Below are 27,800 nucleotides of genomic sequence, written 5' to 3'. Positions count from 1 at the left end.
AGAGCTTTCCCTATCTCCCACACCGGATGCGGCAGGTAGGGAGGTCACGGCATCTAGACTGAACTTTGTTACAAGAAGTTCTTGGTGAAAGAGCTTTCCCTATCTCCCACACCGGATGCGGCAGGTAGGGAGGTCACGGCATCTAGATATTCCCAGGAAGCAGGAATGCCAGATTAATAAACACGAAAGCAAATGAAAAATACCATTTCCAATTAGAAAAATGGGAAAGGAAAGTGATTGGAAGGAAGAAAACATTTGTTTTCAAGCTATCAAACTAGGCATTCACAGTAAACAGGAGTGAAAAAATAAACACACGAGAAGCTAGCGTTAGGCAGTATGGTTTATGTAGCTCTAGAGGTACAGATTTATTCCATTAAGAGGAGAGAGTCTACGCATTAATTGGGAAGTCATGCACATAATGAATGCATGATGACATTTTGATGCTTCGCTTGTCTTCTCCCCTGCCAATCCATCTCTCTGGTTTGCAATCTGCCATTATTCACAATGCGTTAATCTTTGGGGTGAGGACATAAATATGTTTCAGCTCTTTCTGTATGAGCGCATTCAGAAACAGGTACTTGCTTAAGCACTGCAAAGACTCTCTCCTTGGAGTGAACAGTCACTGCAGTTTACACAGAGACTGCTGAAAAGAGAATTTATCTAGCAGCTAATTCTCAATGAAACCCTCTTTTCATTACTTTCTCCTATATTTATATCTAATTTGCATTTATATACCCCTTATTATCTAAACACCTCATAATCTCAAATGTGCTTAACCTAACAAATCCCTAACATAATTCAGGAGCATTAGGGAAGTTTTATATAGATAAGCAGGGATGATGGTAATTTATTTTGTCTAACTTAGGCACTGGAGCTAGAAGGTTAGTCTTCTGTTTTCTACGGAGTGAAAGGAAGGAGACGGGCCCTCTGAATTGCTAATCAGCTGCTACCCTGGACATGTTCAAGCACAGGCTCCTTCCTAAGCTGTGAAAAGCATGCGCTGATGTTCAGTGCTGTGTGTGGCCTTCCCTTGGATTGATCAAACCAGATCAATGTGGCATTACACCTTTAACTCCCACCAACTCATTGCCTGAGGTCCCTTTCCTCATGCCATTTTGCTGCGTTTGCTGCCAAGGAAGGCTCCCACTGGGTGGAGAAAATTTTTTCCCCGTTTATTGTCTTTCCAGAAGGGAACCAGAATATTAAGCAGGCAATTTTACAGGACAGAAAAAAACTGGGGCTTGAATCAGACTGTAATTAACAGAAAGGTGATCATGCCAGTTTTAAAATCACTAATATATTTTTATAATAATGACTTTCACGTCCTGCAAGGCTGTGAATAACTGTAACTTAACAGATGCATCCAAAATGTATGTATCAAACTAATCTCTACAAACATAACATATGCATGTTCTTAATATATCTAGTGAGCACGCATGCGTATGCATACATAACCAAATAGTTATCAAATGTTTACTATTAGATATACACAAACACATATATTCATCAATATAAACAAATGGACTATACTGCTCCATGTAAAATTTCCTTATAATTTCCCTCTGACTAAAATTCATACCAGCCGGGAGGGGGTTACTGAGGTTACAGGTAGCAGCCTGACTCACGAGCAATGCTTCGTTTATTAACCTTCAGAAGATGCAGGGTGCAGACAATCTGATCTTCCCTGTAGCAGACCAGGGATCAGATCACAAACCCATGGGCCCATTTGGTACCTCAGAACCGCGGGGCTGGGACACAGTCTGCTCCAACCCAGGAGGAATTTACATAGGTTTAAATGATATGTAGGCTACCTACAGTTACGGTAATGCCTCCTTGTTCCCAGGGCTTTGAAGATGTAAATCTCAGTGCAACTGGCTATCAGATGCATTATAAAATATTACTGTTGTGTTCTGCTGTAGGATATCTGTACATTACTATAAGCATTATATTTGTTCTGTGGTACGTATTTGCAGAGCACGTTTCGCAAAAAGCGAGCGGTTAATATTACCGTATCATAGAAATTAGCTTTCCTGGTTTTATCTCATCTTAATTGAGGTCTGTTTCTGTTGCCAAGCAAGTAGTTTAGTAGGCTTCCTTGATTTATAAATCAAGGGTGCTTGTTTCACTAAAACTGGTGTATAATTGCTTGTCAGCAGTCACCTTTGCTTTAATAAGGAGTGAAGGAAATCAAAAGAAATGTAGACTATTACTGGAAACTGTCTTTGAACAATGACTAGGACTGTGTGAATAGCTGATCAGGACCCAAAGAGAAAAAAATCCCAAACATATAGGGAAGGATTTTGATATAAAAATGTTTAGATTTATTCATGCTGGAAATACAAGCTAAAAAGTTTTCATTTTGTATTCAATGAAATTCAGTCTTTAACCTCAAAACTTTGTTTCTGTTTGGCCCTTTCAAACAAAAGCACAGTAAAGGAGACGGTGTGTGGGCTATTCAGGAGGAAAGGAGGGAAATCCATGCTATGAGCCTTTTATCAGTACTTCTGCGTTCAGGATATTCAGCTTGTGCTCTGCCTAACAAGATTCAATCCCTTTCTGTGCACCAGGAAAACGGCCCAACCACTTTGATATGGGGTGATTTAGGACTGGTAGCTCAGTTTCTCTAGAGCTAGTATCGTTCCTCTACAACTGGAATATTTAAGGGGCCAAAGACCGCCCCAGCCACTTTGATATGGGGTGATTTAGGACCGGTAGCTCAGTGTCTCTAGAGCTAGTACCGTTCCTCTACAACTGGAATATTTAAGGGGCCAAAGAGGGAGAGTGAGGAAAATGATACAGACATGGATGTAAGCGGATCACTTCCCTCTGCCCCACATGACGCTAGTTTGCAAATTCAACTACTAGATGTACTGGACTCACATTCGGGGGGGTATTTAAGGGGCCAAAGAGGGAGAGTGAGGGAAATGATACAGACATGGATGTAAGTGGATCACTTCCCTCTGCCCCACATGACACTAGTTTGCAAATTCAACTTCTAGATGTACTGGACTCACATTTGGGGGAGGAAGGGATATATTATTTACCAAAAAAATCTATTTCCACACCGGTGGGCTGCAGAGCCAAACAGAATGTACCTGTCCTTTAGACTCTCACTCGAGAAATACGTTTGTAGTTAACTAATAGTTTCCTTTGCATTTGCTCCAGCATTTGAAATGTCAAACAATGCATGCAAAACCTGACAAAGTGGGTGGAACACAACAGAGAATCCAGAACAACTGACAAATTATTGGTAATTTCTCAAATTACCTTGACATGCATAGTGCACTGAGTGCAGCGCTGCCCAGCTCCCTGTTGTCATCAGTCCTGTGCTGCTCATGCCCACCTACACGCTGCACGTTCCAGCAGCCCCTCTCCTTATACAAAACCTGCCACTAATCTCCATGTCAGGGACGGCAATTATGACAATTGCTAAGCAAGCCACATCTAATCCTCCATCGGTCCTTGGCCTTGATCTCCAAAGCAAGACTATAATTGCCCGTTTCCTCATCACACGACTGTAACTATACCAGCGGAACATCATCGGTCAGAACTCAAGCAGTAGCCCTAAGGTGCAGCAGCGTATGGGTTGCAGCAACGTACCGGTTGCACGCTGTTGCATAAACCTGGAATCATTAAAATGCTTGTCAGAATAAAGCCCACTGGGCTCACAGCTCACAGACTTCTGAGCGGAGAAGTCAAGATTGCCACTTCGATAGATGCAATTCCATTGCATTTTTTACTGTGTTGGACTAGATATAAAATGAAAATTGTAATAATTGAGAATGAGCCAAGAATCTATACTTCATTTCCCAGTAAAGATCCTTTCATCTATATTTTTCATTTTCTCCCGGAAGACTTCACTAGTTCTCAATCTTGAATCTAAATTCTTTAGGCCCACTATCACATTTTTTTTCTGTTGTCTTCTTCTAGTTTCCGTTAAGGTTTTTTTCATTGCTTTCACTTTAAATATTACTCTTCCTATTACACCAGTTTTGGGGTGCTTATCAACGATTATTTTATCATACATCTTTGGAACTTGTGTATCATATCTTTCATCTGATGGAAGACTTTGGAACATGTTCCACATACACAGTCAAGCTGACACACATGCAGACCACATCACGTCAGCTCTTTAACATCTCTTCCCTTCAGGCTTCTTCTTCAAATGTGTCTTTTAATCTGAAAGAAACGCTATTCCTACAAGTACTTGTAGATACTCCTTGTAATTTAATAGGAGCAAGTGACGGCAAAGAGGAAGAGGGAGGAAAGAGTATAAGAAAAGAAATATAAGTAAAGAAAGTCTAAGAAGGAGTATTAGAAAGAAATGACATACTGTGAAAAGAATGTCAATGCGACATGGAGAAGGACAAGTAGGAGTAGGTAAAACTGAAGAAGTGGGAAAGTGGAGAAGTTTCTCCCAAGTAACAAGCGATAGGACGAGAGGAAATGGCCTCAAGTTGCGCCAGGGGAGGTTTAGATTGGACGTGAGGAAAAATTTCTTTACTGAAAGAGTGGTTAAACATTGGAACAGGCTGCCCAGGGAAGTGGTTGAGTCCCCATCCCTGGAGGTATTTAAAAGACGTGTAGATGAGGCACTTAGGGACATGGTTTAGTGGACATGGTGGTGTTGGGTCAACGGTTGGACTCGATGATCTTAGAGGTCTCTTCCAAACTTAATGATTCTATGATTCTATGAAATAGAAGAAAGGGGGGATGGACACACCAGAAACGAAAGACTGAGAAAACACCTTCTACTATTACCAGTAGGGTGTGGTATGCCTGATAACCCTTTTCTCTTAGTAAATGTCTTCATTCATTTCTGTAAACCAGAGGCTGCACAGTGGATAGAACTGACAGGACTGAGATTTCCTGTCCCATATTCAGTAGGTTTGAAAAGAAAAATTTCCATCACATGAACATCAAAACTCTGATTTTTCTTTCATTTTTTTAGTGGGGAGGGGGGAAGAACTAAAAATTGTCAACTTTCACCATCCTCGTGACCATTTTCCTACAATCTCTGGACCAACTACTCACTTGGAAAAGTCAATGTTACAAGAGTTTAAAATTTTGCCTTGACCACCCTTGAGCCGGGCTCTGTGTCTAACCATCTCTGGATTAGGCTTCCCCTTCCTGGACACATCCACTTATTCCACACAAAGCTTACAAATCTCTAGGACGCCATAAAAGAGATCATTTACAGGTTCATAGCTGTAGTTTACGTGCTTAGTCACACTCCACAATCTCTTGACAAGAACCTCCTTCCATTAAACAGCTGAATAATAGGAAACACTGAGTCACCATAGTCAAACCTATATACTATCATCACCCACAACTAATGTATTTCTTTCGGAAAATGCTGATTTGTTGGAAATGAGTCTCAGGAGAAATTTAATGAAAAGTAATCTTTCCAGGGAACATCTTTCTCACCTATTCCGCTACTAAGGAGGGCTGCCAGACCCTTGAAAGCTGCACCCACGTAGCATGGGAAGTACCTGCTGAAATGTGGCCGAGATGCTGATTTCCCTGTCACCACGGATGGGAGTGCACTTTCTCTCCCTTCTGGATGTACAGGGTTTCTTCCCCTACCAAGCTCAGTACTCTTAAACTGCTGGGAAAGATACTGCGTCTCAAAACAACACTTCTTTGTTGCAGAAATTTTTGTTGTTTCTATAAACAAACACCCCCCCGCCCCAATTAGGATCTTGTTCACGATTCTAAATATAATTTTGAAACTCTCACACTACTTGTGTTATTTGTTACCCTTTCTACTAGTATATTTATCGTCCTGAAGCGTCTCACTGTAAATAAGATAAACTCAGCACCCATCTTGTCATGAGTGTACTATAACAGCAACCTGCACCCTTAACATGTACTGCAATGTGCACTACTACCTCATCTGCAGAAATGCAGTATTATTTTCATGAGTGGCTCTGCTTTGCAGACTGATTCTGCACAAAGACATAAGCACTGTCTTAACAAATGACTTGCATAAGCAAAGCTGTGCATATACCACAATCTTTGCACTGACTTGATTTCTCCGTTCATTAAGGAACATTTTTTCCCCCCATTTCATGCATTTTAAAACATCTCTCTAATGAGTTTACATACTAAGCATTAATATTTCTTTTAACATTTTTCCATTAGCTGTGTCAAACTGAATCTCTTGTCATTTGTCATGTTGCACTGAAGGTCTGATAATTAACAAACATGTTGCTGCTGTTGCTTAATGATGAATGCAGTTGTGTAAGAGCATGTGGTTCTGCCTTTGTGGCAGTTCTTGTTCAATCTGACTCTGACTTAGAGCGATGAACGTGTATAAGATGCTACATAAAGCACCATATTTGAAGCGTGTGTGCGTGCACGCTACCGTGCATTTCATATATACTGTATATACACACACACCATGCGTAATTTAGCTTATGTTTTATAATGTATCATAGAGTACTATACTAGCTCATGAAAAGGTAAAGGAGAGTCAACAGCTTGTTGGTGCCCTCTTCCTCACTTAGATTTAGCATGCAAAACACTCGCCTTTGCAGAATCACAATTATTTTCCTAGCAGGGACTTCTCTCGTCAGGTTTAAATATCGCATAGCCCAAGATAAACATCCTGACACAAAACGTTTGCGGTCCCTGGCCTCTTAAACTTTTTCACACAATTTTCAGTTGTTTTTTCTTCAGAGATAATAATGTTAACACACCAGCTAGTTTCATGCTCTTTTTTTCTCACAGGCAGTTGCTACCTTGCTGGCCACCTGTGCACACTTCGGGAAATTTTTGCTGCGGAAAGCAATAAATGCTGAACCAAAGTGAGCACAGGATTGGGTCGCAGGGGCACAGGTTACTGAGTGACAGCTGGCATTTTGCTTTATCCCTAACAGATGTGCTCTACATTTGAGCAGAGAATGGGATAGCGCAGATGAAAGTGCGTTGAGAGGTTACAGAGAACAGATAAGGGGCCTTTTAATGTTACACTATTCACTCCAGGTTGATATTTTCTTGTCATCCTTATCCATCTGCAGTACACAGAGGAGCATCTTCTGCAGAAACAACGTGCTCTCTCCGGGATGTTATCATCCTGAATTTGACTTTGCAGAAAGAAGCAATATATATATTTTTCACATCCTTTTCCCAGTTTTCTCTTCAATCTATGGTAAAACACACTGCGCTCTTCTCTGCATAGGAAGTTCACTTGTTTTGAGAAGGATTAACTATTCACAAATGTTAAAATCAGAAGTTAGGTCTACTTTAGTAATTTATGTTACAAAGAGAGAAAAGGTAATTTTTACTTTTCGGTGTTTATCACACAGCTGGTCATTTTTATGGCAATTTATGACTTCTTTTTCCTCCCTTTAATTGAGCTGCTTTCTAACTCAAATTAAGCACGTAAGAGAATTAGAGTAACAGTGCAGTATTGTAAAATCAGTTACTGTACAAATGCAAGTAATTTTCTTGCTTTTAACAAGTGGGTTTGTTTGCACATGGTAATGGTGGTCTGAAACAACGGCCCCAACTGCAAGAAAACACGGTCTGCTCTGTCATTTTGATGGATCATCATTGCAGCAGCCCATTATGAATCGAGGACATGCATATTTTTATCTGCATAATGGTAACTAACGACACATTTATAGCTTATTATTCATACCCAGTTGGGCTAACCTGTCCTCCCATCCAACACCTCCATGATATTACAGAAGCCAACAAGGGTGGTAAAGGCATGCAGTTTGCCCTGGAGGAGCAGTATGGATGCCATATACTCTCCGAAAGCTGAAAGAGGACTCTCAGACAGGCACCTCTGCACTGTCCCAAGACTGGACTGTTTTGGGTGCAGCTGTACTTTCTACTGAGGAGAGGAGGGAATCTGGGGACGCTGCCTCTGAATTTGGGTATACGGAGTTACCTGTGCAGTCTCTCCAACCAAGTGGGAGTTTCTGAGCAGTGGGGACCTCTCTCAGTGTTGGGCTGTACCATGCAAAGCTGGACAACTGTGGGGAACAGCTGGGAACGCAGGATGGTCTGAGCTCCGCTTTGGATTTTGTCTTTCTTATATGTGTCAGGAAGGCTAATTACAAAATTAACCACAGTGGGCTGAGACATGAGCCATGTGCTTATCTGAGATTCATTTGTGCAAATTAGAAAAAAATGAGTGAGCTTTCTTTTGTTCAGGAAGAAATCTCAAATTTGTGCCTTTTTTTTTCCCCCCACAGATGGTAGCTGGATTCTGAAATTACTTTTCTTAAAACCCCCCTCTCAGTTCTTATTTATTAGCACGTTATCCAGGAAAATCTCACTAACCTTCACAAATCAAATCTGTCTGCCACATGACCTCCATTATGGACCATACTCTCGCCTTCACTAATATCAGTTTAAATCACCAGCGACGCTGCTAGCTTCATAATGTTCCTTTTGATTTACACTAGTGCAAACTGAAAAAAAGTTTGCCCTTTCAAATAATTTATTTTCCATTTTTTTTGCAGCTCCAGGTCAAGCCCAAGATTTTCTCTGATTTCCAGTAGAATGATCCACGTGAGAAAAATATCACCCTTTCTCAATAAACTCCAATCTAAATTTCTCGCATTTTCCCTCATGTCCTGTTCATTAAAATATTTCTTTATGTTTACATTCTTCCTACAAAGGGCTTGTGACATATTTATTTAAAGGAAGTGACATCGGAATTCATTAAAATAAGCTTTAAAAGCATTTTGCATATTCACACTGGAAATGAGATGTTGTTGATTTGAAAGTTAGTGTTCCCAAGACATATGTGTATGTGCAAGATCAACACTGGAAGGCATTTAATTAACACAATAAATGTCACCTCAAATTGTTAGATGTATCTTTTGTGACCTGATATCCAGTTCTCACACTGTAATATTTATTCTGCTGGAAAAATAAACAATCATTAAAAATGTGGATTTGTGAAGAAAAAAATGTAAACAAGCAAGCAAGCAAGGTCTTAATCGAAAACAATCCTTTGAACATCTTGTTTTTTGGACTGAAGTCTTTTAATCTCAGGCCTAGTGATGAGCTAGTCACTTCACAGAACTTAAGGGAGATTTATTGGCATAAAACTGGCATAGGATAAGGGTCAGTCTATTTCATTTTAACGAGTGAAGTGAGATTATTTACTACTCAATTTACAGGCTGAAAGTGCATTCTGCAGTGTTTATCCATTGGGAAAAACAGAAAAAACTCACACTGTAATATTTATTCTGCTGGAAAAATAAACAATCATTAAAAATGTGGATTTGTGAAGAAAAAAATGTAAACAAGCAAGCAAGCAAGGTCTTAATCGAAAACAATCCTTTGAACATCTTGTTTTTTGGACTGAAGTCTTTTAATCTCAGGCCTAGTGATGAGCTAGTCACTTCACAGAACTTAAGGGAGATTTATTGGCATAAAACTGGCATAGGATAAGGGTCAGTCTATTTCATTTTAACGAGTGAAGTGAGATTATTTACTACTCAATTTACAGGCTGAAAGTGCATTCTGCAGTGTTTATCCATTGGGAGAAACAGAAAAAAGAGACAACCCTAGTTTCCCCCAAAATACTCTGCAACTGGGGACTGCTTAGCAATTCAACTAATAAAACATTTAAAGAAACATCAGGGCTTAAGCTACTCAAAGCTTATTAGATAATTAGGCTGATTGTCACTTAGGACTTGATGCTGAGAGGTGCTGAGCAAAGTGCCAAGATCCTCAAGTGAATAGTCCATGAAAACTGCACTCCCTCAATTTAAATGCAAGCTCTGGTCCAGAAGTGGGAAGATGCCAGATCAAGTCACGGGGAGATTTGGACATCTCAGTCTAGAATATTTTTTTTAAAAAAATATTCCTTTTAAATATTTGTTGTTCACTGAGGCTAAGAAAATGCCATTCATTTCTCCATGCTGTTGCCCATTTAATGAGGCAGAGAAGCATTTTATTATTCCCATCTGATGAATATACAAGCACCAAAACCCAAAGCTGAACAGTGAAACAAACAGTAAATTATTTCAATCCTCTTAATTCTCTGCTTTTTTGGCAGATAATGCCATAAGTCTTTTTAGCCTAGCAGCCACAGATTCAAGAGAGATTTCTTTTTAAACTTTGGAAATGTTTAAACTGAATGAACTAACAGAAGAAATAATTTCTACCTAAACGGGGAGAAAAGAAAAGGAGAACTTTTCAAATACTACAGTGGCTATCAACTCCTTTTTCTCATGTCTTTTTGCAATGAGTCTGAATACTACTTTAGGAGGACAACTTTCCCCCATTCAATCCAAATCCATGCAATGCAAAGTTCCATGAAACTTGGTAAACTAAAATAACCTTATCCTCCAAACTTCTTCCCCGAAATTCTTGAATAGTCGCCTGTGGTTGAACTGGAATGCTTCTGGAAGGGTTTGAATTAAGTGCAGCTAGCCCAAAAGACAGTTTGGCTTCCTACAGAGGTGTAAAGGATAAAAAAGGGGTTGTGGTGGACAGTGCATTGTTGTTGTGAATTATGCAGTGAGCTGAAAGGACACTGGAATAGTCATCAAAGTTCCTATGAGCTGCTCTCTTCCAGATGAGCTAATAGAGTGGCTCTGAGCTCTGAGGTTAACTGAAATCAAATTTAACAGTGCTGTAAAATACATTTGCTGTATCTGACTTGTTTCTAAAGTTAGAGCGGTGATTCTGCTGACCCTATTGTCAGTAACAGCTCCCGTTAACTCAACATGATCTGCATGAAGATGACCATGGAGTTTTACCTAAAGCACATATGGCAACCCGTAACCTTCGCGAAGACCGATGTATTTTTGGATATTCTAAGAAATCAGAAAGCATCGATCAGAAATCTATGAAACCATTCATTGGGTTTTCAAATATCTTCATTTAAATAACACTCAGAAGGAAAGGAGTCATTGTCCAGCACTGTTTCATTAACAGGCTTACATGATATGTGATTGCTTGTAAAAACAGCTAGCCCCGAGAAGAAAGACCTTGGAGGTCCTTTTCAGCCCTATGTAATGGAAAGACGACACTGGAGTTACGAGGGGCTTACTGCTTACTGCTGTAAATGATCAGCATCTCATTAATTTGTTCTGTAACTTGAATATGTATCTTTTTATGTCCCAATAAATGTTCCAGGTACAGTGCTAATATTAATTATTGATTGGATGTGGAAGTGCCGACTCCCATCGGGTACAATTAATAACACATGTCAAACTGCGAGAAAATAAATGTGTGTTCTTTGAAAGTGAGTTAGAATGCGTCAGATGCTTTTATTTTCCATTTTCAAGAACTGATTTATAATCTTAAAAGATTGTTTTCATTATACTTTTTGAGGGGAAAAAGGAATTTTATACCTTAAGGCTGTATTCTCTTCGTTCATTTGAAAGACCACAGAGATGCAACACTTAGAGGAAAGTTTGCGCATCTTATGGCGCCTCTGTAGATCCGTTGCACCTTTTCCCACAGATAAAACCTCACCCTGATTAGTGCCATTTTCCAGGTCTCTGCAGGAGCCCATACCATCTGGCAGGCGTTGTGAACAGTAGAGTAGGTGTGAGCAGAAACATGAACGTGGGCTACAAAATGAGGAACCACATGAGTTACATCTTCCTTCGCAGCTGGGGCTGTAAGAATACGGTCCACTGAAGCCGAAACAGTCCAGTTAACTCGGCTGGGAGCAGAAGCTGACCGCAAGAGCGCAGGAGTCTCAGCTATTATACTGAGATGTAAGTGTAACTCTGACCCATGAGCATGAATAACAGAAGTCTCATTGATTTAAATTAGAGGAGGCTTGGGTCTATTTACTGTAACTGAGTCGATTCTCAGAAAAATAATTAATTCCTTGTCATGTCTCACGTGTATTGATTTTTGTAATTACAATGAAATTGGAGGCAAAGCGCAGGAGTCTCAGCTATTATACTGAGATGTAAGTGTAACTCTGACCCATGAGCATGAATAACAGAAGTCTCATTGATTTAAATTAGAGGAGGCTTGGGTCTATTTACTGTAACTGAGTCGATTCTCAGAAAAATAATTAATTCCTTGTCATGTCTCACGTGTATTGATTTTTGTAATTACAATGAGATTGGAGGCAAGGGGGGGGGAAGGAAATGCACTCGATTTATGTTTAATTTGATGCACAAGCTGTCAAGGACAAAGAAATTGAGATGCAACGACCATGTCCATCCTCGATGCACTCCTCTGTGCTTAGATAACGAGTGCCAGACACGCGCTGTAGTGGAGAATCTAAAATCACACACTGCTCTAACGTACAGAATTCAGTACTGCGGTGTAAAGAGCTGTGTTTCTACAGCAGCCTCCACAGCATGCAGAAGAGATGCCCAAGGGGAAGAAGATAAGGACAGGACAAGCTTAATGTGTATCAATGACTAAGAGGAGGAGACAAAGAATTAGAATGGGGGAGAAAAGAAATACAAGCTGTTGCTGATAATAAAGCTGCCAGTAGATAACGTAAGAAAAAAAAGGAGTGAGAGAAGAGAAAATATACATGGCCTTGCTTGGTAATGATGCTGTTAGGAAAAAGAGAGCAGTAGGAGAGCATTTGAACTTTGTTTCCACTGTGCTTTCACTAAAATGGCAAGTTAGAAATTTTCTGACCTAGAGTCAGTCAGTATTTGACTTCTTAATTAGGTGACGGTCTCCTTTTCCAAACACGTTTGTGGGAGTGGTTGGCCTGTTTCCATACACACACACACAGAGATTTGATGATAATACTCAACTTCTGGTTTCTACAGCATCAGAGATTAGTTTGTCATAAAGATATCCTCATTACGTATACGCAGATACAGTACGACGGTTTGGGCCCATTAAAGCCAATGCCTACTCTGATTTCAGCAGGACCGCAAGAAGCTGAAGAACTATTTCCAATCTTTTGCCTAACAGTATCAGTTCAGGAAGTAAAGTCTCCAACCCTTATATGAGAAAAAAAGCTTTTTGTTACACAATAGCCCTGCAAATGAAAGCTGCAAAACAGTCTCACATCCAAACATTAAAAAGAAATGATATATATGAGGGAGAGGCAGAGTTTAAGGGTGTAAATCAGTTCTGAGTTAAGTACTTTCAGCTAAACACACAATATTTTAAACAAGAAGCAAGCCCTCTGCCTCCAGTACAGGGAACTGATTTGCATCCAGTTTGTGCAGTTTCTAAAAGCTGTTGTCTAAAATGTCAGCACCCTAAAGGAAATTTTCCTCCGGTGACCCACACACACCACAACAAAGAAAGCTGCAAACTAAAACTGTTTTTTTTTAAAAAAAAAAAAACCAACCAACCCCCAAAACTCACTGGTGTGGCAGTCTGTTGGCAGCACTTTGTGAAATGATATTCTTCCTGGCTATGGCAGAGCTCTGTGCACAGCGAACTGTGAGTCAGTAATAAATAACCAAATGACAGTGACTGATGATGGCAAATCTGTCTCCAAAGGAATTATTGGTAAAAATACTAAAAATTCTTTCCCTCTATAAAATTAAACTCTTTGTTGAGGGGTTGAGTTGATACTGCCAGAAAACCCTTTTAACACAGCTAGCATAAATTGTAGTGGGAGTTTGAATATTGAAGCACGAGAGACTAGCTGTTAAAAAAGCTGCCCCTAGAAAGGCTGCTGTTTGCATAAAACACATTGGTTCTTCTCAGCTGGGAAATCACTTGATCCATTTTATATCATACGCCCTGTCACTAAGGAAGCAAATATGGATATGAAATATGAACATGAAGCAAAACATACAAAGAGACTTAATAAAATGAGTAATTATGTTTTGCCTAAATCCTCTCCTGCCAGCAAGAGGCACATACCATCATAAATTCAGCAAAGTCTGCCCATTTCAGTATGTGGGAAAGGAAAAGAAAAACTGCAGCCAGGCCCTGTGAGGCACATTACTGCAGAGGGTTTTCTCAGGAGAAACTGAGAGCACTGACTGAGGAGGGCTGATCACTGCAGGGCTTTAACCGATGGCCAGATGCGGGGGAAGGCAAGGGGTCTGGAGCTGCTCTGTGCCATGACCGAACGCTTGGCACGTGGACAGCTGATGGAAGAGTCTAACGCTACCGGCCCGGCACGACCTTTCAAAACGCAACCCAAGTCCTTAGTGACAAATTTTCAGCGCTTTATGCTACTTCTCAGTAAATCAATAAATTAAAAAAAAAGTAATCAAGAAAAAAAGAAGAAAGGACCCAGACACAGAGAAGTAATCAAGTGCCCAAGTATTTGTGAAAAAACTGTGTTAGAAGTACCAGCAGATTATTCTTTGAAATTCAAAACTCCGGCATTTAAATTCCAGTCTTTTTAGTTCACATGCCTGAGAGGCTGACGATCCTACAGCACCAAATGTAAAACATAACCTTATGTATAGTCTTTACGCCCAGATGCTCACGACATCTAAAAGTTCCAGCTTATTTATGAACATGATTTCATAAAGGTGAGTAGAAAATCAGAAATGCAAACATTTTTATTTTTCCAAACTATTGTAAACTTCTAGCTATTCAGACCTTAGCCTAATTTACTCTCTGGGTATTTCACAGAAATGACATGACAACACTGATTAGCTGACACCCAGTGCTAGAATTCAAGCTGTAATACAAGCACAGAAACATTAGGACTGTGGACACAGACAAGGAATGAAAAGTGAAGCCTAGAACACACATTTGAGCAAGTGCAGAAAAAAATGAAAGCAGACATGACACAATGGGCTGTGAAGTTCCATACTTGGATATGAACTCTGCTGAAAACAAGTCTCCCACCGTACAGAAGACTGATTATATAGTTACCTAGGTCTTCCTACAGGAAAATTGTGTACAAGTGGGGGACTCTGAACCTCCTCTACTGAAGTCAATGGCAAAACTACCACCAGCTTCACTAGGAGCAAGAGTCAGCCTGCAATCTTTAGGATGAAAAACTGTATTTCAGAATATTACATGTAGATGCAGTGCACAACATCAAATAGAGGAAATCCAGCAAGCAACGTAGAATATTAAGCGCTAATATTATGAAAACACTCACTGTTTTCCACAAAAATATATCCTCATCAATTATCACAAATATCTGCGGCAAGCATGCTAAAAAGATATCTCTCCTTCTTTTCAATGTAAACTGTGTTTTGTTTTTGTACTGCTAAAGCACAACAGAGTGAAGGGCACACTCTGCTGGTCAGAAGCACCATTTACACTGAAAGCTTTTTAACAATGTGAGTACTAAAAAATAAATCCCATTATATGACATCTGGACTTGAAGTGGTGCTCCACAGTAGGCTGCTACTTGACGTTTTTTCATCCTGTGTATTAGAGACAACGGCTATGATGCTATGAATGGACTTTCTCATGTTTAAACATCAGCCTACCTGCTGTAAGAACACTTTCTTTCCTGAAGGACATTTTTTAGCAGTATAACATTGTTCAAAAACTCTTTACCTTAGGCTTTTCATCCAGTATTTGTTGACGAATCTCCTTGTGTTTTTCTACAAGTTTTTCCTGTCTTTTACTCTGAGCATCTTCTAGCTGTAAGAAAAGAGCAGAGAATCTTTTTTCAGAGATTGCACATCCTCGCTTTCCCACCTCGTCCCCAACAAATATTTCACCCGTCAAAATTAAAATGTTATCATCAAAACTATGAATAATTCTAATATAAACTTACAGACCATTGTCACAAGCACCCCTGAGCACAACTGCTCTACCAGTTGTGTGTGGACAATGTATCTCAGATTGCACACATGGGATTTGGAATCAGAAATGTCTAAAGGACTTATTGTAGACTTCTAATGCTATTAAAAGCGTAATGCATTTTTAAAAATCATATTATTTTGCTTTAGCTTTTATTGTATGTGCTGTGTGAGATGGACCCTGTTCCCAGAGGAAGAGGATTTGCATCCTAGAGTCCTAAATGAACAGGCTGATAAATTTTGGGCCTCATTTAATAAAGCACTCAGACATGTGTCTGACTCCAACAGGAATTAAACATACTTAATTTGCTAATTCTTTAGGTTGCTTCCTGAATCAAGGCCTCTGCGAGCAAAAGTGGGCCAACTTTTGAACTGAACTCTCTCTGCACTGAAATTAAGAGAAAATTCAATAGCGGCATATGTTTCACAGTGATTTCACACATCAAAATGCTGCAGTGCATACTTTCAGCCCAGTGTAAACCACCTATAGCTTCAGAAAAGCTAACACCTGTGATGAAATTCTTTGACTTGTATTTACAGAGCTCATAGAAGGTTTTTTGCATTTCAGTAACTGTACAAATGTAATTAAGGTTAAAATATACTCTGTAATTAAATGTTTATTGACTTCCAGAGTTCCTTATGCAACCTTTGTATTCATGAGACAGCGAGCCAATTAAAAAAGCTGGTACCTTTTCCATGAATAAACACAGGATATTCAAAGATGAAATCACAACTGTATTAAAATCTGCCCCTCTTAGCACCATCCCCCAAACACTGACTAACAATTAATCAAGATCTGTCTGAAATTCCAGTTTTCCTTTAACTGGAACGTGAAGAGAAGTCTATGCTGCATCTGTTAAAAATTGGCACTTGCAGAATCTTTATACCGAAGCTTAGAATCTGCAGTTTACTATGACCTAAAATATGAAAGCTGACATTTTACCCCCCAAAATGAAAAATAAACATGTGGCCTGACATACCCGTTTTATGTACTGCACCACCTCCTGGATATAGGATCGAATCATTTCAGTCTTCTCTCTGGGGAGAAGCAATCAACAAGTTATTGGAGTCAGTAAGATTACACCAATATATTTTAATCCACCACAACCCCTTACAAAATAAGTAAGGCTATGTTTTGAATGTACGGATCTGCCTACGTAACTTTTATCCGCTTCCCAAGCGTGCCTTTTGTAACAGGCTGCATCTTTATTGTACGAAGGGCTCAGACTTCCCCACGACCTGCCACAGCAAACCCCCTGCTCTTTCACAACGGGCTTTTCCCATAGGGTACTGCCACGTCTTCAAAGTGATGGTGGTGTTCCTTAAGGCCCAAATGTCAGTTGAGGAGAGCGCACGATCATCAGTAGATGCACACTGCCACATTGTGGCACATTACGTAGCGGAGAAACAGTCTCGGGCAGCGAGCAGATACTGCTGGTGACATCGCAGAGACAGTGGCCAAGTTCCCACGAAGAGCAGGGCAGACTCGACTTCGGTCCCCAGCTTTGCTATGTAAACCACACAAAGCTGAACTTGGAGAAAGTACCTGAACTTTAAGTGACTCGGTGAGATAGTTATTAGGTAACCTTTGGTCAAAGGCTGAAGATGAGATCCCCCAAAGGGATAAATGCACGTAAAATAACAATTTGTGGATACCTGAGGTGACCAGATTCAGGACAGTACTCTAAAACCTAATTACCGGAATTTCTGTCTATTCAGGTGGCACTGAACCCACACAATCCCTGGGTGCAATGTAGGAATTAGAAAAATTAAGAAACAATTAATACAATGTATTATCTCTGTGTAATATTCTTTCCCAAATTTGTGTAAAAGCTTTAAATAAACAACAGCCTAGCCTGGATGACGCGAATGGGATTCACCAGAAGGTCTCGCGACTCTCTGTCCTACTGCAAGAATGAGGACAAACTGTGTCACTTGACAGAGGAAAGCTGAGTTTCCTGTGTAGTTCCCATCTCCTCTTTCCCAAGGGCTCTTTGAAAAGCCTGGCAAAGGAAAGCCCTTGGGAAAAATAAAAAAATAAAAAAAAAAAAGGAAAACAAAAAAGAATTTCTACTTGTCTGTTTCTCAGCCTCTCTCACTAGTGTCTCATTAATCTCTCAGCAAATCATTTCCTATTGCAATTGATTTTTACTGCTATAACGTTTTCGTAATGACTAACTACTTTTTTCTAATAGGACTTCCATGCCCTCTGACCAGCTCTAACCATATTAAGTATTTCTCTTTTTTTTCATAACCAATTATTCTCATTTTGTTATCTTTTTTCTAGGATGTTTATTAGAATTATAATATACAGACTCTTAAATTATCTGATGCAGTTTATTCTGTGTGTGTGGCCTTCTTTCAGTGTTACCAAATACACAGATTCTATGTTGAGAGGCTCCAAAACCTTTATAAACCTTTTTACCTGTAGAAAACCAAACATAGTTGTGTCTTTGTTACTTGGTAAAACTCAGATATTCTGAATTTTTCTTTTTTTTTGTTCCTCCTGTATTTTTAACTGTCCTTAAATGTTACTAAAGTAAACACAGGTAACAAGAATATCCCAGCAAACAGTGCAAGATTAAAATGCTCCATTTTCTTTTTGAGCTGCTTGCCAAAACAAATGAAGGAGGACAAACAAAACCTAGATACTGTGCCCTTGGGAAGAATATAATCAACTTGCACAACTACAGTTTGTATTGTCTGGTGGTGCATAAATGAAATTAATATTCCTGTCCCTGGTCACAGAAACTGCACCCTCAGAGCTCAGCTTTCCTCTCGCTTCCACCCAAAGTGACTGCACACTGCATAGCACTTGTCACCGGAGGAGAATCAGTAGCACAGCATCTGAGGGGAATTTATTCACAAAAGTAGAGCAAACCTTCCAGTATGTTGCTGCTATTCCTTCTGGAGAGCAGCTTTAACAGAGTTAAGAAAAGAGAACTCACAAATAAAAACCTAAGTTAAGGTGAAATCAAACCCTGCAGGAACTGAAGGCTCTTATGAGGAGCGGCTGAGGGAACTGGGGTTGTTTAGCCTGGAGAAAAGGAGGCTCAGGGGAGACCTCATCGCTCTCTACAACTCCCTGAAAGGAGGTTGTAGCGAGGGGGGTGTCGGTCTCTTCTCCCAAGTAACAAGCGATAGGAGGAGAGGAAATGGCCTCAAGTTGCGGCAGGGGAGGTTTAGATTGGACACGAGGAAAAATGTCTTTACTGAAAGAGTGGTTAAACATTGGAACAGGCTGCCCAGGGCAGTGGTTGAGTCACCATCCCTGGAGGTATTTAAAAGACGTGTAGATGAGGCACTTAGGGACATGGTTTAGTGGGCATGGTGGTGTTGGGTTGATGGTTGGACTCGATGACCTTAGAGGTCTTTTCCAACCTTAATGATTCTATGATTCTATGAAGCCACTAAGTCTATTTATACTCAGAGGAATAGCGTCTGGATTAACAGCATCTTGGTGAATCACTCCGTCATGCCACTCACAGGCATGTCCCCATACCACACATCAGCACCTTTGCAGCTGACCCAGACTCTCAATGCTCGCAGAACAGGAGATTAGATTAATCCCAGGAAAGTAAATTAGTATCAGCAGAAATAAGGAGGACTCCACTGCTCTGGTAAGGTATTACAGTCTGACTAAAAGCTGCCTTGTATTTAGGGTTGAGACCTTTCTTTGATTTTCCAGTTGTGAAAAATGTAGTGTCATAATGTATAAGGATACGGATCTAGGGATATACTTACTCTTCCATTTGATTTTTATCCTTGGACTTTGCTTCTGTGATCTTCTCCTGCCTCTTCTTGTCCATTTTTTTCTTCAGTTCTTTCTTTTCTCTAAAGCATAAAACATAAAGGCAAGTTCAAAATGTACCTAAACAAAACCCACATGGAGTAGTAATCAATCATAAGGGGAATAGCACCTTACTTTTCACATGTTTCTTTCAGTTTCTTTAGCTGGCTGTTCTGACACTCCTCTGCTACATCTGTCAACTTCTGAATAAGCTAGAAAAAAAATATCCCAAGAAACAAAAATACGTATTTTCAGCTAAACATCATACATGCATCTAAGTTTCCTCAAGAGTCTGTAGCAGACATGAAAGTGTTACACCATTCCCTGATTAATTACCAATGATCAAAAGCCAGTCAACATTCTTATCGGTGTAAATGCATTCTTAACTTGCAGAGTCTAGCCAGACTTGTGTATGTCCAACTTACACAGAAACTACTGCTTCTCTGTACATCAAGGTGATATAGTTTCTGAATATTACATGTAAAACCAAAATATATTTGGCAGATTTTACCTTCGCTAGGAATTAAAATGCCTGTGATAATTCATAAATGGTCACCAACTGAATTTATGCAATATAAATTACAAACTGAATTCCTGTGTCACTGAATATTCAAGGTTTTCTGCGAGTGCTGAAAACATTCCTCTTGCATTGAGCATTATTACATGGAACAGCTTGGATTTCAGGGTGGTCAGGTGGATATTGAAAATTCATGCACGATAGCTAAGGAAGCTAATTATAGATAAGCATAGCCTACATTTTAATCACAGAATGATGGATTCAAAAAAATCTGAGTCGTTGGTTTGAAATCTGCTGCGCAGCGCTGGGTCCAATCTCATTCAGCTCGAAACTGCTAACAAAAAGCCTGCTTGCGGTGGTGATGCTGACGGGAGAGGACACACGGACAGACAGGGCTTGTGTGCAAGTTCAATGAATGGTGAATTAAAGTGAGAAATAGGACCGATTTGGTTTGATCACCCCCTCTAGTTTAAGTCTGAGTCTGTAAATTAATCGTCAGGATGATGAACCAGAGCATGTATAACGCTGCCTTAGCCAGTCTGATCCAGCTTTTCATTCCTTAGATAAAAGAAGAAAGATATTGACAGTAGCTTGTCCTCTAAAAGAAAGACATCAGAAAGAATCTCTTGGCCGCAAAGCAGATTTTAATTGAAATGTTAACTCCTGCACAGCTCAGAGGGAAAACTGCCTGAAGGTTCTGTGCTAAAATATGACTTTATCCTGACACTACCTAACTGGACAATGCTGAAAATGTAAGTTTGCTTTGAGAAATGCCATTTCCATTTTGAAAGGAGAAATGAGTTAGCTTACAATATAAGCTCAACTATGTGGGTCCAAAATGGTTTGTTTTCATAAAAATTAAAATGCCTGAGATGCAGCCAACAACTGTTACTTGAATGTGGGCTCTCTCCCTGCAGCACAGGTAACTGTGTCCATGCACCCACACTGGAGCAGGTCCCGTTGGGTAATGCTGAAGTGAGTCACATACAACCGGTGATAAACAGGGCACCGCCTGGGAACTGCAGCACCATGCTATGATCCATGGGAATGAATTTGTGAAAAGGCCTTGCTGAGCCATATCCATGCATATCACTCCTCTGACCTGCTCTTTTTGGATGGCAGGGTAGAGTAGACAAATCACTTCATCCAACAGTAATGAGGGAAAACATCATATAATAGAAAAAAATCCTGAGAGAGGATTGTCTGGAGTTGAGAAACAGTTTGCGCTCCCATAAAACCCTTTAAAAATGTTCTTTTCTGCCTGAGAGTATCTATCAGCATCAGCTGCCATCTGCCCAAGCTCCTCTATTTCAGCTCAGAGGGCCTATGATCCTGCTGTAGTTGTCAGCCAAACTCCAGCTGTGAAAACACAAGCTGGCTTGGACTGATGGACGCAAAATATTTCTTCACCATATACAGATTATGTCCTGCATCCCCTTAAAGCATTCATCGGCAACAGGAACACTGTTTGGCACACCTCTCTGCCCTGGGGAATGTTTGAATCTCTTTTCATTTATTTATTTTCATGGTGTTTCATTTTGTTTTCCAGCTAATCCTGCCTCCTTGAGTGTTGTACATTTAAAAAAATGGCAGAACAAACTTGGAACATCATCCAAAAGCTGCAATAAACTGAGACTTATGTAACTAGAGGTAAGGACTCTCTGCGTTAGCAGTAGTAATAATCCTGTTGCCTTTCTGCCTTCCATCCAAAGCCTTCCAAGTTGTTGGAAACATTAGTGACAAAGTGACACAACAGCCCCTTGAAGTTGCAGCAGACCACAGGGAAAAATCAAGCTCTGAAATGGACTCCAAGTAAGAGGAAGTCCCACTTAATTATAATGTCATGCTGCTTTCATTGCTCACCCTGAGATCGCTAAAGAAAAGCAGACAACGTAACAAACGTACCAGCTTAATGTGCTCTCGTTTCTGGTACTTTTCACTGTAATACTGCTCCTGTCGGAGATTTAGCAGCTGCTGTTGTTGCTTCTCCTTCAGCTCAACTAGCTTCTGGGTCATTTCAGAGTCGAGCGCAGCTAATTCCTGTTCGATAGTTGAAGAACTGTGGTCTGGGCTGCCCGTTTCAGATCTGCAAAGAGACATACACACCCCAGCAAGGTCTAAGCCACTAGGCATGTACACTCTGCCCCTTATTTAAACCTTGTTTTCAAGGCAGCTGGTTATATGTAGCCCATTAAGAAGTTTCTCAGCACCACATATAGGGCCAGAAGATGATTTTAGCTCTAGTAAGTCCAATAATTTCATCTTTTAGGAAAAAAAAAGCATTAACAGTTTAATAATGGGATGGCTATTGCTTTTAAACCTCATTTTACTAACCCACCATGGTGGTGTGAACCGGACTTAGTATAAATGAGCTATAAATGCAACTGCCAAGATTTCCCATAAACAGATGCCCATGGAACTTGTCTATCCACCTCCAGATGTGTAACTTGAACTTCAAAGCTGCAAAGTCCTCAGCAGAAATGGTGAATGCTAAGTATTTTGAAAACCGAGTCATTCTTGCATACACTTAGCGATAAATCTAAGAGCATAACTTTACATCTGCATTTATAAAATGCTTAAAACGGTAGGAACATCCCTTTATTTGGCATTTTCTCCCCCCTTCAGGAAATGCCATGCATGGCACACACAGCGGAAAGTGCTCCATGGACTGGTGACTTTAGAAGGCAAGTTAACACCCCAGTGGGGAGTAAACCTCAGAAAGGCAGCACATAGGAGCAAAGGAAAAACATAATGAGGAAGCTAAAAAGCAACGCTAAGGAACAGTTTTGTTTTGGTTTTTTTTTCTTTCTTAAGACAGAAGGAAGGATAGATGTAATTGTAAAAGGAGACATGACATGACAACACTAAAGTGCTCAAGGGAAAAATAAGCAACAAAAGCAGTATCATTCTCAGGCCAGCAGTAAACTAAACCCAAGAAAAACATTAAAAAAAAAAATTATGCCGTCTCCTTGCTCTGCGTGTTTACTGACTGCTGTAGTGAGGTGTTAAATCAGTTGCCAAAAAAAAAATTATGCCGTCTCCTTGCTCTGCTGCTGTGTTTACTGCTGTAGTGAGGTGTTAAATCAGTTGCCTGGGAAACCTCAGGAACAGTGCATGAGATGGACAAAACAGCAAAACCTTGAACAGAGAGGGCTGACACTGAGAAAAATGAGTTTGCTACTCAGAAACTTGCAGAGATTACAATGCAGAGAACTTGTTACACTGGCTGCCTCTCTTTTCTCTCCCAGGTTCAAGTTTGCAGCTGCTGCCAATTAGAGTAACTTCAACTGAAATAATGTGAAGCTGCTTTCATCAGTCTGAGGATACGAACCAAGGTAGCCTCTTTTTATTTCTTGTACTTTTATTGTATTTGAATATTCTGCTAAGAGGTGTCAGTGTGATAGGTGTGGATAATTTAAATACAGAGCCAGAAGACAGCATTAATGAATATTAAAGTCAGCATATTATGCCATTACACTATACATTTTAAAGCTGACGTTTCTCTTGTATTTTTGGGAAAAAGAAGTAAGGCCTATTTCTAAACGCTGGCTAAAATACTAAGGCTGTGCTTTAAGGGACATAATCATTAAAGAAACTTCAGAACACCACCAGCAAAACACTTCCACATGTGTATAAATAAATACTTCAAACTTCCCTTAGACAACAGCTTTACTGAATCTCGGTCCAATTTTAGACAAGGGCGTGAAACATGGATTGCTTCTGACCAGAGACAACAGATTTGTATGGCAATCTGATACAGGGACTCCTGATGAAGTAGTGATTTATACTTTACAGTTACAGGCAAATAGCTTCGGTAATAATTTAAAATGATAAAAATCACCTTTTTCCTTGGGATGCAGTATTCTATTGGAAGTCTTCTGCTTGAGATAATATGTACTTGCAAGTTTGAAAATCCCTAAAAATATATTCCTGCCTTTTTAAAATTCAACCTCAGATATTTTAACCTTCAGATTTCTCTGTATCTGCACATAAAACTTCACAACTCTGAAATCACTGTGACAGCTCCACGTCATAGACTGCAGGGTTTTATTGCCTGATATCATGAATGATTTATGGTCAGATCATAACAAAATAAAAACCCAAAATGAGTCATTTTATTTATTCAGTTTGTTTTTCTGCTTAAATTTGAATAGAATATGCTAGAGAAAAGAAACATGGCATTGCTTTGTCTGCCACTATCTGTCGCACACATTGATGATGGAAAATACAGCGGATAAAATAACACTGTGTGTGCAGTTGACAACCAGTCATTAAAGGAGTTTGTTAAACTCAAGCGTAGAACCCAGAAGCCTGAAAACTGGCAACAGTTAAGGCCAGCTGAACATAGATATATTATGAGTGTTAAGCTCTTGTTAAGCCCAATGACATTCTGTCATCCGGCAGGCATAAATGAATAAGCTCCTTCCTAGGGACAAGTTATGGCCTGAATCCCAGTCACTTACAGAGGTATTATCAACAAGGTTAGCAGCCAGAGCATGCTTTCAGCCTTTTTCTCTGATGACCTCCTACCAAAAACTACAAGTAATTTTTTTTAATGTTCATTCAGTGAGTTCATATTTAAGAACTGCAGCTATATCAATTTTATGTAAAAGTTAAAGGAGTTTTGTGCTTATCTAATTACTTAAAAAAATAAATTATGTCAAAATGAGAATGCTGCACTAACGGCAGAAATAAAAATTTAGGCGGGTACCCCTACCTGATTATCATTCAATTGTAACAGTATCAGACACTGATTGTACCTATGTGTGTATATGCTTTGCCAGGACTTAAGAATTGATCTTTGTTAACACATAGTTCCTTACCATATGAACAAGACAATAGTTGTGGAAAGATTAATGAGTCATAAGAGTCTCTGCATTTCAAACTGATAATGATAAATACAACTCTCCTTTTTTATTCTTACCTACACAAATAAGATAAAAATTACATCAGCACACACAAAGAGACAGGGCAATGCAAGATTTAGAAAGAGACAGAGCACAGAAGGGGTGTGCATGCAGAGGCAAAGCCAAGCAATCGATAAGAGATCCCCAAGTGGTCTGGATCAATCGTAATGTGAACAGCAGTCCAATGTTAATAAAACTTTCAGGTGTTTCTTTCACCTAATTATACATCTGATGCCTTCTACTCCAGCATGGGTTTTTCCCAGGGCTCTAACTTGGAGACAGTGCTCTTCATCCCCAAATTCAGAATATCCGTTTTACCCATAAATAGCGTAAAAGAGGACTAAGTTTTGTTCCTGTTTTGACACTTGGGTCTCTTTTGCCACCAGGCAGCACACTGTGGTGGCCCGGAGTAAACCAATTGCTTAATATGGGCACGATGACCATGTGTGCTGGCTGCAAAAACTTCTCCTTGCTTGAAAAAGGAGCTACATTATAAAGTTATATTACTAATTGTGGAGTAGAAGTTTCCATCGAACAGATACTCCTCCTAAAGGAGGTCAGCATGGGAGAAGATGGGGTGCTCTGATAAAACATGCTGCAGCTGACCTGAGTAGGAAAGTAAAACACTTTATCCAGATGGGTTTGAGAGCTTTTGCGCTGCAGTCTGGTTCCTGAACTGCCCCAGTACGTAGGGGATGCCCCATCTCGTAGTTTGTGATTATGCTCACTACCTAACCACTGGCTGCCGTTGCCCGTACAGCCGAGTCACCTACCCATACCAGCAGTCTAGGGAAAGTGCCAAGATAAATATTGCGTGCCCTCATTTACAGGGAAAGAGGTATAACATGGTGAACAACTTATCTGGCTTCTAGCAGAGCAGCAGCACATCATGGAGAGGGCTTTTTCTGATGATTTCCATATCAAAGGCCCTGACTTCATTTTACCTAGGACTCTTGCTGCTTTTGATTTTTTTCTGTGCTGTAATGTCACCTCCATATTAATTGTCTACTATAGAAGAAGACTTGAGTAAAGACCTCCAATACCAAGAACAGGAAAGCTACGTTCAACATACCTTTTCTTACTGTCTCTTTTTGCTGTTTTTTCTAAAACCGCTCTTCGTCGCAGGTAGTCATTTTGGATTTCATTATACTTTGCAGTGTGCTCTTTGATAAGGTCAGTGGTTTTCTTGTGGTGCCTCTTTACAAGGTCTTTCATTTCCTTGTAGTGCTTCTTCTGAAGTTTAACAAAAGACTTCTGTTGTTTTAGCTCCTCAATAGTCTGTGCTTCCACTTCTACAATGATAATAAGAAAAGCCACTTCCATTTTCTAATAACATACGTTTTCAATCAGAGAAGCCAGAAATTGCCATTAGCAGGAATGAAACAAAGCATGCTTGTTTACAGCTGGTAAGTGAAATGTGCTAGCTTAAACTGAGTAGACTTATTTGGAAATAAGCTAACCAGACTGAAAATACTGTGGCAAATTTAATTGATATAAGAGTAAGAAGTGAGATGAAAATTTAGAACACCAAGATGTGTAGCAAAATAAAAACCATGCACTTTCTTTCCTCAACCCCTTTTAGATGCAAAAGATTCCCATCAGCCCAACATATAAACCCATGATCTCACATAGATATGACCACAGATCTTTATTGTATCCACTGTACCAACAATTCAAGTCTCCCTTCCCTCTGGATGGGCTACATAACATGCTGATGCCTAAACCCCCTTCACAAACAGCGCTTCAGCTGCCTGCTCTCCTGCCTTGACCCGGGCACTGGCTGGAGGCATCTGTCCCCGTATCATCATGGCATCTCGGGAGAGATTTCACTTCTCTCTTGATGGAGGCCCTGCATCAGAGGAGTCATGGCCAGCTGGCTGCCAGTCCAGCAAAGGATCGGTAGCCAAATGCTGAGAACTGCCCTCCAGTGCTGTCACTCCAACAGCAGCTCTGAAGGATGTCCTGCTCTGTGAACCCAGATCACAGCTCAAGCTCAGGGTCCACTAGCCTGACCTCCACAACCTCACACTAAATCAGCAATTAAAAAAAAACAAACAAAAAACCAAAAGTGCTGGAGGGAATGATGACTTTGCATGATCTGGAGTCACAGCTCTGGGAAAGCCAGACTGAAGACCCCTTCCCAGACAACAGACTGATTGTATGAGGCCAGCAGGTACTTCCACAATCTAGGCCAGCCTCTTTCTACTGCACGTGAGGGAGACTGAGTAAGAGGCAATCAACATGCAGAATTTCATGTGTCTTATCCGTTTTCCACACCTAAATGTAGGCCTACACAAGATTTGGACATGGAGTGTGTTCTAATGTAGGAGAATGACTATAAAATAAACTGAGTTATGAGATTCTCAATCTAAACTCCAAGCTAGAGGACATGACTCCCAACAGTAGGCACTATCTAACTGACAGACCAGTTTGCTTGATGTAATGGTAATTTCAATTTTGTAGGAGCAATGGGAGCACTGCAAGGCTAATGGAGATAAAATGGTTTCACTACTATTCACAATATTCAGAGCAAATTTGGCTTCTGTTCTCATAATGCTGGCCTTTTGTCTGCATTAGATGGTAACGTTGTGCTTGGGAAACCATAAAAATGGGATATTTTAAAAAAAATTCCCTGTTGGCACCCACTACCGATCTCATGAAACATGTGCTCAAACATTTAATAACTTCAAAGCTGAGGAAGAAAACATGGTATGTACATTTTCTATGAGTTACTGCAGTCCTAATCACTCAAAGAAATGTCTAAGCCAGATGGCCTATTTCATTAAAAAAATATGTTTCTCTTGACAAAAAGGTGTATCATTCATGCAGTGTAAATTGGTGTATTTATTACCTGTGAGGACGCTCTGAATAAGATCTTCTGTCTTTGCAGGTGCTTTCACCGAACCTAGAGGTAAAAGAGATGACTGATTCTAATTCTT

At 40.0% G+C, this 27,800-nt stretch overlaps 1 protein-coding gene across 2 annotated transcripts in view; it reads right to left on the bottom strand.

Annotated features, from left to right (window-relative positions):
- PLCB1 (phospholipase C beta 1) overlaps window positions 1–27,800 on the bottom strand; it is a 315,759-nt gene that overhangs the window by 48,524 nt on the left and 239,435 nt on the right. For both annotated transcript variants that reach the window (XM_019472918.1, XM_009282521.2), the window contains exons 24-30: window positions 27,713–27,766; window positions 25,934–26,153; window positions 21,860–22,040; window positions 19,573–19,649; window positions 19,392–19,481; window positions 16,628–16,685; window positions 15,400–15,486 (exon numbers count right to left, since the gene is read on the bottom strand). In XM_019472918.1, the coding sequence (XP_019328463.1) occupies window positions 15,400–15,486; window positions 16,628–16,685; window positions 19,392–19,481; window positions 19,573–19,649; window positions 21,860–22,040; window positions 25,934–26,153; window positions 27,713–27,766 (767 nt within the window). The remainder of the gene's footprint in view (window positions 1–15,399; window positions 15,487–16,627; window positions 16,686–19,391; window positions 19,482–19,572; window positions 19,650–21,859; window positions 22,041–25,933; window positions 26,154–27,712; window positions 27,767–27,800) is intronic.

This window comes from Aptenodytes forsteri, unplaced genomic scaffold, assembly GCF_000699145.1.
Source record: "Aptenodytes forsteri isolate BGI_AS27 unplaced genomic scaffold, ASM69914v1 Scaffold5, whole genome shotgun sequence".
In the NCBI taxonomy this organism is placed as follows: domain Eukaryota; kingdom Metazoa; phylum Chordata; class Aves; order Sphenisciformes; family Spheniscidae; genus Aptenodytes; species Aptenodytes forsteri.
This window is presented reverse-complemented; position numbering and strand designations above follow the sequence as displayed.